This window comes from Mustela nivalis (genome assembly GCF_964662115.1).
Source record: "Mustela nivalis genome assembly, chromosome: 7".
Lineage (NCBI taxonomy): Eukaryota > Metazoa > Chordata > Mammalia > Carnivora > Mustelidae > Mustela > Mustela nivalis.
The window spans coordinates 121,457,006-121,468,986 of record NC_139026.1 but is presented as its reverse complement, the minus strand read 5'-3'; the positions used below and the strand labels follow the sequence as shown (position 1 = coordinate 121,468,986).

Genomic DNA, 11,981 nt, shown 5'->3' with positions numbered 1-11,981 from the left:
TACAGAATTATATAAATGGAAGTCCGATACTGTAAAAATATGTGTAAAAAATAAAACTAAGTGTAAATATTTAAAATCCTGAAAAGTAATTATCTGTAGGTGGTAGGATTAAGGCTTTTTCTTTATTCTTCTCAGCATTTATCAGATTTTTTTATAATAAGTACATACTACTTTTTCATCAGCAAAAAAAAAGAAAAAGAAAAAGAAATTCTTCACTTCAGAATGTTTCCTATTATATGACCGATGTTCAGGATACAGCTCCTGGTCATACCTCTTCCCTTACCATGCAGGGATCAGACACAAAGAAAAATACATTTCCAGTTTCAAAAACCTTCTTTACACAAAGCTGACTTTTTTTTTTTTTTAAATTGCAAAAGATGCTGCCAACAATTCTGAACAATCCATATGATCAACCTTACCCTTTCTGGGCATCTGGATTTATTAGCTGGGTAGCAAAGCTGATGAAGCAAGAAGTATGGATATTTTATGTCCCCTAATGCTGCAGATACTCTTCAGGTAATGTGAGAGATTGGGAGGAAGGAAGTTAGTGTATAAGAACCAATTAACACTGCAGGACAGTCCACATCACAATCTTCCATAAGTGGGAGAGAGGTCAATCAGTCAAATTACTTTGCTTAATTGCACCTGATAGAGATGGCCATTACCTCCACAATTAGATGATTTGTGGGACAATGAACAAGAAAAAGTCAGCCAACCTGACCTAAGTAATGGCATTCCCTCCTTTCTTGAAGACAACTGGATTATTAAACTCAATGTCTGATCTTATTCCTCTCAGTAAAATCAATAGCTATGGGTTTACATACAACAATAGTTGAGCAGCAACTCCCCCATGCATAAGAAAACACACTTTTTAAACATGTAAAATAGTAGAAGCTAACAAGAGTGAAAAAAGCTAACAAAAAGAGGGGTGCCCAGGTAGCTCAGTCAGCTGAGCATCTGACTCAATCTCAGCTCAGGTCCTGAAATTAACTTAGGGTCGTGAAATCAAGTCCCACACTGAGTTCCATGCTGGATATGGAGACTACTTTAAAACAAAACAAAAAAACTAAGGAAAAAGAATAAAAAATCCATGAAGTAGCGTAAGAAGAAAAGGGATCATGAACTGAAGCACTGGCGGTCATGGGGGTGAGAAAAGTGCAGACAACTGAGAAGCAGAGAGCCCAGCATGAAGCTGCTCCAGCCATCACAATGGGAAGGCAACAAAATCCTCACAATTCCCACAACATTCCAAACCTGGAGAGGAGCAGGCTGCACAGATAGCCTTATCTTTTTGTCTTTGGTTAAAGGGACTAGAAACAGCAGCTGGGATGAAACAGAGAAGTGAGCAATGGGGCTTTCTTCTGGTGACAATTACAGGGTCACCATGAGTTGGGAATGAGGGAATGATCTGAGGTCAGGAATGGAACAGCCTGTTCAATCACCTGATGAGAACCACTCGGGAGAGGAGACAGCCATGCCCACCTAGTAATTATTGCACTTATCACTGCTTATCTCACCTCTCACCATTCCCTCCAACTAAATAAAACTCGGTGAAACTGGAGACCCCAAGCCCCTTAACTGTGGCTAGGAGGGGAAAATAAACCTGTCTGGAATTCAATGGAAAGAGATTCAAGAAGTTACCAGCCCTGGGCAGAACTGCCTAAATATGAGAAAGACATAAAACACACTTTGGCAACTATGCAATTATACTGCAGGAAAAAAAAATAAAGTAACATAAAATGCATAAATTAATTTATTGCATGAAACAGTCATGAGAAATACCACACTTTTTGAGCAACACAGTTCCTATGGGTCTTGGGTTCTAACAGCCAAGCTTAAAATATTTACTACCGAGCCCTTCACAGAACAATGTTTGCTGACCCTTGGATTAGAAAATTCAATATTGTCAAGAAGGTAATTTTTTTCTAAATTTACCTATAAATTCAAAGCAATACAAATCATAATCCCAGCTATAGAAACTGACAAGGTGATTCTGAAATCTATACAGAAATATGAAAAACGTAGAATAATCAAAAACCATTGTGAAAAGAGAAAACAAAGTTGAAAGACTTTTACGACCTGATTACAGGACTTCATATAAAGCTACGGTAATCAGTGTGACCATAACAATGGAATATACATGAATGGAAAAGAACAGAGTACAAAAATATATCCACACTTATCCCGTTAACTGATTTTCAGCAAAAGATGCCAAAGTAATTAAATGGAGAAAGAAGAGCATTTTCTGGCTATCCAAACAGAAAAAAATGAACCCAAACCTTACTTACACCATACACAAAAATTAACTTGGACTACATCACAGACCAAAATATAGAAGCCAAGACTATAAAATATTTAGAAGAATACAGGAAAAAATCTTCTCAACCTTAGAAGATAAGAAAACAAAAACCATGAACCATCAAAGAAAAAAGTCGCTAAACTTCCAAAGGAAGGATTTTTGCTCTTCACAAGATATTAAGAAAATGAAAAGGCAAGCCATATACTAGGAAAACATAGTCATAGTATATTTACATGACAAAGGACCTGTATCCAGAAAATACTTTAAAAGGCATGTAATTCAGGGCACCTGGGTGGCTCAGTTAAGCATCTACCTTCAGCTCAGGTCATGATCTCAGGGTGCTAGGATCAAGCCCCACATCAGGCTCTCTGCTCAGCAGGGAGTCTGCTTCTCCTTCTCCCTCTGTTCCTCCCTCCCCGCCCCCCCCCCCGCCCTCCCTGCTTGTGCTCACCCTCTATCTCTCTCTAAAATTTAAAAAAATCTTTTAAAAATGCATATAATTCAATGAGACAATAATAAAAATTTTTAATGAGCAGAAGATTGGGAAAAGACACTTCACAGAAGATAAACAAATGCCCTATAAGTACATGAAAAAATTGCTCAATATCATTTACTAGGGAAATGCAAATTAAAACCACACCCATTAGAGTGACTAATACTAAAATGCTCAACAACAGGAAGGGCAGGCAAGGAAGGGGAGAAACTGGAACTCCTATACCTGCCTGATGAAAATAAAAAATGGGGCAATCACTTAGAAAAAAGTTTGACAATTTCTTATAAAGCTGAACATGTAATTACCATACAACCCACCAATTCTACTCCTAGGTATTTACACAAGAGAAATGAAAACAAATATTCACAGGAAGTCTTGCCCAGGAATGGTCACAGCAACTTTATTATAGACAAAACTTGGAAACAACCCAAATGTCCAACAGCAAGTGAACAGATGAACAAATTTTGTACAGTCATCTAGTAGAACACTCCTCAGAAATAAGAAGGATGAATTACTGCTCTACCAAACACAGGGACAAATCTCAAAATACTCATGATAAAGCCAGAGCTAAGGAATGATACTGCATGATCCCACTTAGATGAAATTCTAAAAAAAACAAATCAAATTATAGGAACAGAAAGCAGATCAGTGCTTGCCTGACACTGGGGGTGAGTTGGAGACTGACTAAGAGATTACACAGAACTTTCTGGAGTGACAGAATGTTCTGTATCCCCTGAGGTAGCAGGTATGTGGGTGTCTACATTTGTCAAAACTCTTCAAAATGTACACTTAAAAAATAAGTGTATTTTACCATACATAAATTATACCTTTATAAATCTAATTTTTTTATGGAGGGGAGGGGAATTTCTAAGATGTTAAAAGTAGCTGGCAAAAATATGGATGATTATTCTTCTTTTCTCTCTACTTCTCCGTATTTAAAAAAAGTTGTCAGGCGCCTGGGTGGCTCAGTTGGTTAAGCCACTGCCTTTGGCTCAGGTCATGATCCCAGATTTCCAGATCGAGTCCCCAATCTGGCATGGGGCTCCCTGCTTAGCAGGGGGTCCGCTTCTTCCTCTGACCCTCCCTCCACTCAAACTTTCTCACTCTCCCTCTCTCTCAAATAAGTAAATAAAATCTTTAAAAAAAAAAAAAAAGGCTCTCTCTCTCTGACCACTGAAAACAATTTTAAACTAAGTACAGCAGTAAAATATCTTTTTTTTTTTTTAAGATTTTATTTATTTATTTGTCAGAGAGAGAGCTAGTGAGAGCAAGCACAGGCAGACAGAGTGGCAGGCAGAGTCAGAGGGAGAAGCAGGCTCCCTGCGGAGCAAGGAGCCCAATATGGGACTCGATCCCATGACCCTGGAATGATGACCTGAGCTGAAGGCAGCTGCTCAACCAACTGAGCCACCCAGGCGTCCCAGCAGTAAAATATCTTGATGACCAAATTATTTCACTCTTCAAAAAAAAAATACATTTGGCTTTTCCCCAGACTATGGACTTAATCTGCTCTACTGCTTCCTAATATAAATTTTTTTACTTCGTTTTATGTATTTTCAATAGCTCTTTTTTAAATTTTTTAAGATTTTATTTATTTATTTGACAGAGAGAAAAATCACAAGTAGTGCAGAGAGGCAGGCAGAGAGAGAGGAAGAAGCAGGCTCCCTGCTGAGCAGAAAGCCCCATGCAGGGCTCAACCACAGGTCCCTGAGATCATGACCCTAGCCAAAGGCAGAGGCTTTAACCTACTGAGCCAGCCCGGTGCCCCATCCTCAAAAAACTTGCACCTAAAGCATCTAGTTTAATCCTCTCAACAATCTTGTGACAGGGACAGGTCACATTTTACCCTCATTCTGTGAACTTAATCTCTGCAAAATACTAATAAAAGGGATCAATGAATTTTATCTATTTATAAATACAGGGTATCACTGGGGTTCTAGAATTTGACTTTTTGAGACTTTTAAATTAATACATGCTATTTACAACATGATTAAAGGCCAACAAAATAGAAAAAAAATTTGCAATGTATATGTTGAACGTTTAATGCTTTTATATACAAAAATCTGTCTTTATACAAAAAAAACTCAAGAAAAAAATGGGTAAAGATCATTAACTGCACACTAAGAAAAAAAGAATAAAAATGTTCAAACCCACTAATTTAAAAAAAAAAGAATACACAGTAGGACAAGATAACCATTTTCACCATCAACTCAGATTAAAAATAACAATGCTCAAAATATTTCAGGCTTTATTTTATCTATTTTATCTATTTATATTTATCTATTATTTAAACTAAAATAAATTTTCTCAAATTATAGCCAATCAAAACCCTCCAACAACAGCATAGACATTTAATTAATATTTTGGTTTTGGTTACATACCTGACAACATACTAAGAAAATGAAGAGAGTTATGGCAGTCCATAGTACCTTCTCTCTAAACTGGATCTACAACAAAATAAGAATGATCAATCAAAACCAAGAAAGAGCAAATACAAAGCAAAATTCCACATTAAAGCATAACATTCTGCATCATGACAGGCTCCAATTATTTACTATTAAAATACTCTCACCTAGTTAGTATCAGCTAAAGCAAACAGCTCAACTTTTTAAACATACCTTCTTTACTTCTCCGAGAATTAAGTAAATTAAATACAGGCAGGCCTCAACACCCTGAACTACATTAACTGAAACCAAAAAGGATAAAAATCAAGACACAGATCCAGTATGCGTGTACTTCAGTTAACCAGCATTGTGCAAAGCAGGGACTGCCCAGGATAATATTATATGAATATCTTATGGAATATGAAAAGCTAGAGCTTCTCGAGATGCCTAACATGTAACTGAAACAACTATTTTTAAAACCACAAAGCAATTAAAAAAAAAAAAAGAAATACACTTCTAAATGGAACAGTAAGTTTAACAAAAGTTTCACACACCTATTTCTGTTAGTTTTGTGAGATATCGAAAGCACAGAAGAGGACTGTCAGGGAATTGGCCAGTTTGGGACTAACAGTATTACTGAATTTAAATACCTGTGTTCCAAAAGTGCACAAGGATTCAAGAATAATTTGATGCAGTCATATTATTTTCTGGGTGCATTTCTGTGATTCTTCTATGTATTGAATGACCAAGAAATGGGAGACATATACTTGCACAACTGTACATCATTTAGATAAAACAACTGTACTCATCAAAAGTGACCCAGCAGACTGAGTCATTCATAGTGCAGTGGGTCCCTAGAGATAGAATATCTTATCTAACACATAGGCCAAAGAAACACTTGGTTTGGAAATATCCCAACTTAAAGAACAGACTTTTTTAAAAACAGAGGATAACCCATCTAAACTGGTTTAAACTAGTGTTACTTACTTTCCGCCTCTTGCAAGGAAGAGCAGTTCTATTTCTCCAAGTATACCAGAAAAGGGTTGGGGACAGTTAATCAATCTTGCTAGTTCAGTAGAGTAAGTCATTTAGCTATCCTCAATATTACCAATATGTTATACTTACTTTCCTTTCAGGTTTCTGAATTTCTGGTAGAACTGCACAGAAAGGTTTGATAACTTCTAAAAATTTGACTGTAAAAAGAAAAAAAAGAATATCTCTGTTACAAAGTTTTTAAAAAGAGATGTACCTTTTTACAGAAACAAATACAAACATCCTCTAACTTTTAATGAAGATTCATCCCATTCCCACCTCCAAAATAATCACAGTACTCTCCATTTCAAATATATCAGGGAAGAGAAATAATTAAGGGACAAAAGTATCCAAAAGTTTTAAGGGTTTACTCCATAGAAGCAAATACAAATACCCTTGTGCCGTGATTTTGCTTCCTCATGTTGGTATCCAGCCCTTTTATATATACAGAAAAGGAATACTTTCATAAGCATCACTACATCAAGAAAGAAAGAAAGAAAGAAAGAAAGAACGAGAGAATGCAGTCTACTACATTACCCACACGACAATGTACTATAGAAGAAAATAAGATGTATCAGAGGAAAAATGCAAGAGGAAATGTGCTGAAACTGCAGAAGTGACTTAATTTAGATTAAAAGATGCTGAAATGCATAAGTGAGAAAGATTATGGATTCACCTTCTACACAGAGAGTTTTGTGTGTTTTGTTTTGTTTTGTTTTTTAAGTATACAATCTCTATTTCATTTCACTTACACCAACCTTCATTGCTTGGTTGCTCTCCCACATAACGATCTCAAAGTACTTGTGTATGGATGATAATCAGCCCAGAAAATGACCATGACATTTCATGAGAAAGCACGGCTTTTCCAGACAACTTATAACATATCAAAGTAAGATAAACCAAGGTTCTTTAAGGATAGACACTATATTCTGGCACAGCTTAAGTCAATTCCTGCCAAAGAACTGGAGAATGAAGATGATATTCTCTCAGTCTTTGCCAGCATCTGTAATGTGCAGAAACACAAGAAGGCACTATTAGTTATGATCATCATCTTCTACAGAGACTGCAGTCTGTATCCTAACATCAAGAAATTGTTTTTAAACTGACCTAACTAATTACACTTTCATAGTGAGCTAAAAGCTGACTATATAATCTTCTTATGAAACTTCTCAAAACGATGGCAGTCACTGACATTTGACAGAACTCAGAAATTTCAAGAGGCAGACACTCGTTGCCCAAGTGCCATTTTGGACTATTTGGAAAATGTGAATTATAGAAGCTTTCTTCTCTAATGCAACACAAATGATCAACCACATCAGAAAACTTCCTAGACTCCTTTATCCCTCTTTCCTTCCCACCTCAATCCAAATCACCCTCCCAGATTTCTGGGCCTTGTCCCATCACTGGTGTTGGAGAGCTCCTGTTCAAGCAATGCTTCTGTCGGCCACTTGTCTATTCTTGCATTGCAGAATGTCACCGATTAAAATGTAAATTCAAGGTCAGGGGTCTCCTCTATTTCCTTCCTAAATGTTCACTAGTTGGCCAGTGGATGCACCGCTCAGGTTTGCACTTAACCATTCATCCAACGAACATCGGCAACAGCTATGTAAGTATATGCGTGAATGCATGGGCCGTTGAATGTTCAGGAGATAACCCTCAAAGATCCCCATAATTCAAGGCCTTGTCCCTAAGGCTTATACAACCTCACACACAGTGAGTTTTCAGTCAACGCTAGAAAATAACTGAAATGAAAATTTTAGGGAAAACGCTATGCTGCCAATCGCACTTTCTTCCTCCCCTAAAATACATGCCATGCATCACTTTAAAAAAAAAAAAATCCAACAAGTCAGAGAGCTTTATTCATCACACTAACGTGCCAAGGAAGGGTGACTTGGAAATAAAAATGTGAGCTTCCTAAGCTCCTGAAAAATTAGAAGTGGTCCAGGTTTCGCTCGGTTCCCTAACTCCCCGCCCCCAAAACCAATGGCTTCCCCTCTCCGTCCTCCGCTCCCCGCCACCTAGCGAGCGCAAACCCCGGGCCTCCGGGCCCCGCAGGCGGCTCGGGAAAGGCCGCACCGCCGAAGGAGCCTCGGAGGAGGCCCCCGGCCCGCGCCCTCCGCAGCGGCCCGGCGCGGCCCGCGCCTCTCCCTCTGGCCCCCGGGCTGGGCGACCCCGGCCGGGCGCCCGCCCCACCGCCCGCAGCCCGTGGAGGCCGGCAGCCCAGCGAGTGCTGCGCCGCCGCTACTCACTGCCCATGGCGGCGGCTGGGGCGGCCCGGCGGGGCACGGCGGCCTCGGCACTGCCTTCGCTCGGGTCCCACGGCTCCGGTCTCGCCGCCCGCTGCCGACGCGCTCCTGGCCGGCCCCGCGCAGGCTCCGCCCCGCGCCACGTGACCCGCTCGCCCGCCCCGCCCGGCCCCGCCCCCCCGGCGAGCGCCCCGCAGTTGGCAGCCGGCGCGGCGGACGTCCGCGCGTTGCCATGGTCACCGCCAGCACGCCAGTGGGCGTGCTCCAGCTCTGCAGCCGAGTTCAGGAGCCTTGGCAGGATTGCAGCGGCCACGCTCTATCCTGTCTGAGCTCTTCTCTGAGCTCACTGTCAAGCAATACCCGTTTCCTCGACCTCCTAGTCCGGCCCAGGCCTCCCGGGTCAGGACCCGGCCAAAGCGGCCGCCCGAGGGTCGCGGGCCAGAGTTGCATCCCTGAATGTGACCCTAACAGCCCTTTTGTTTTGCTCCTGCCTTATCGGAACTTCGTGGAAGTTGTCAAAAATCTTGTGATTGGGACGCCTGGGTGGCTCAGTTGGTTAAGCAGCTGCCTTCGGCTCAGGTCATGATCCCAGCGTCCTGGGATCGAGTCCCACATCCGGCTCCTTGCTCCGCAGGGAGCCTGCTTCTCCCTCTGACTCTGCCTTCCACTTTGTCTGCCTGTGCTCGCTCTCGCTCGCTCTCTCTCTGACAAATAAATAAATAAAATCTTTAAAAAAAATTAAACCTTAAAAAAAAATCTTGTGATAATCTGTCTATAATTAATAGCCTATGAACTCCCCACTATTACGTGTGCTCCTTCTTCAGCTTCTCTGATAGACGAAGATCCGCGTTTTGTCCCCCCTTATCCCTTCTTGGACAGCGTGGCATAAGGGAAATCAGTCTTGGAAATCAGTCTTAGAAATCAGCCTGCGACCTGTACCCCTGAAGCAAATAATACATTGTATGTTAATCTAAAAAAAAGAAAGAAAGAAAGGAAAAAGAAATCAGCCTGCATTTTAATCTCTTCTTCTGAATGGCTTTGGGCAATTAACCTTTCTGAGGTACATCAGTAAGATAAGGATAATAGCCACGTACTACAGGTGTGAAAATTAGAGGAGGAGACTGACACACAGAAGGCCCTCAAATGTATTCTCCTAAGTCAATTTTAAACCCCTACTGTAACTTCTGCTCTAACTTCTAACGAAACAAGCTATTTCAAAGTTCACTAATGACCCATAACCACCAAATCCAATGATCTGTCCTAAGACTTCATCTGCATCCAAGAAGAAAATCAGTGATTCATGTGTGTGTGAGAGAGACCGAGAAAAGTTGATTTTCTCCTTGACCAAACTCCAGCCAGGCTCCCGTGAGCCCTTTCTTCACTAAGCTTTACTCAATCCTATAAAGATTTAAACAGATTAACAGCTCCATCCTGAAAGTGACCCTAGCCCTCCCTTGAAGAATCTGCCTGTGAAAACTCAAAACTGCCCGAAGAATTTACCATTTGTTCCAACACCTGAAGATACTGCTTCTGTCTTCTAGCCTCTGTGAAAGGTAGGAGCCTAACTTTCGTAAGCACCAATTAACAAACCCAGATTGGTGTCACATGGACAAATCCCTCTTCCTTCAAGCTTTTTGTCATTTTTTCACTTCCTGACTCTGAGTCCCACCCACCTGCTCCTTGTTCTGTCGTTTTTACTTTAGATTTCCAGTCCCCTCTGTACAAATCAAAGTTGAGTTCAGTTCATGCTGGACTCTTTTCTACTGCAATAATATACTGCTGATTAAAATCTGTCCTGACCACTTTACCTGGTGTGAGGCCCTGTTTATCTTTGAAAACACACACACACACACACACACACACACACACACAAGTAGGCTGGGCATGCACAGAACTCTGCTCCACTTGGGATCATCTGGGACAGCTCCAAGACTGGAGACTTGAATGAGCAGAGGGATCTCTCACTCACAAGCCCAGCATTTGCGGTTGCCTGTCAGCTTCAACATCTCCACAGGGCCCCTTCATTTTGCCTGGGCTTCCTCAAAACATGGCCGCTGGGTACCAAGGGAATGTTCTTGTTAATGACCCAGCATCACTTTCAGTGCATTATATTGGTAGACGCAGCCACAAATGTTGTTCAATCTCAAGAGAGTGGGAAAACAGACTCTGCTTCTAGGTGAAGTTGTGGCAAGGTTCTGGAAGGGCAGGTGAAGCAAAATACTACTCTAGCCACTTTGGGAAACACAAAGTTTGCCAGAGTTATAACCTCCCATCCTATGACTTCATTCTTATCTCACTCTGTATTAGTCATTTTTATACTTCTCTAAGCTCCCCTACTATCCATAAACTTTTAGATGGCAGAAACGTAATTTTTGTATTACCTATGGTGACTTGCAAATGGTTGGCTTACACACAGTTTTGGCCCTATACTGTGAGCTAATTTCACACATATAATATCCTTTCAATAAAGATGCACTAAAATGAAAGCCTAATTGACAGACGAAGAGTTGCCTCCACTTCTCTTTACTTCTTCTTTCTGGGACAGCTCCATGTTTCAAGTAAAAGAACCTGGGAATAAGCTCTGACATGTTAGGTAACTGCTGTGAATTATCCTTCCAACATTCTTCAGTCTTTCTACTACTACATGCTACCCAGGACTTGTCCTCGTGTGACTACAATATGCCAATTAATCTACATCTAGCAGCAGTATCACTCTACCTTGACCTCCCACACTGTTTTAGCACACTCAACAAGAACATATCTCTCTATGTGTAAAATGCATTGTCATCTCAAATAGATAGTTAGTCCACTGAGGACAAATAGCAACCCATTTTCCATTTTACTCTCATGTATTTCTAATGTCCCGAACAACACTATATATGCAGTAAGTGTCCAATAAACTACTGGGGAAATACTATCCTACTCTTAGAGGGTCATTTCTCACTTTTGTTCAATTATAGTTGATTCTCCACATGACTCAGAGAAGACACAGGGAAATAACACTAAAGGAACATACTTTTATTAAAAGTATTCTAAGATTAACTGATTTTGCAAATGGCAATGGGGAAATAACAGTCTGCTTTAGACTGCTTTATCAGATTTAAATACAAGCATGACAATGAGTTACTACTCCCACTGAGTAATTTAGGAGTTGTTTATTTGAATTAATAGTAGGTTGTAAATATTGAGGATTTAAAAACATTTTGTCCAAATTTCCCCCAAATATGATGGTTTTAACCCAAAACTTAGAAGCTGAAGGTGAAAAGCAAATATCCAAGTATATCCAAGGGAAATGGAGGTGAAGTTTTTGGAACCTCAAGTCTTGATTCTCATCTGTGATTTCCCTCCTGTGGAACCCCTAATTTCTTTAAACTGCATTTCCTCGCTTTTGTAAAATGGACACTATTTCTATTGTCAGTCAAGGAATTAAAAAAAAAAAACTTCATAAGTAATACAGTTAGGCTAAAAGAAGTTATGCTTTAGAATATTTTCTAAATAATATGCATATACAAAAATGGAGCAAATGG

At 40.3% G+C, this 11,981-nt stretch overlaps 1 protein-coding gene across 1 annotated transcript in view; it reads right to left on the bottom strand.

Moving 5' to 3' along the window:
• The window catches only part of SEC61A2 (SEC61 translocon subunit alpha 2), a 26,824-nt gene extending 18,228 nt beyond the window's left edge, over positions 1 to 8,596 (bottom strand). The window contains exons 1-3 of the mRNA XM_082742489.1: positions 8,458 to 8,596; positions 6,302 to 6,369; positions 5,161 to 5,239 (exon numbers count right to left, since the gene is read on the bottom strand). Of these exons, the coding sequence (XP_082598615.1) occupies positions 5,161 to 5,239; positions 6,302 to 6,369; positions 8,458 to 8,464 (154 nt within the window). The 5' untranslated portion in view covers positions 8,465 to 8,596. The remainder of the gene's footprint in view (positions 1 to 5,160; positions 5,240 to 6,301; positions 6,370 to 8,457) is intronic.
• Between the last annotated feature and the right edge of the window lie 3,385 nt (positions 8,597 to 11,981).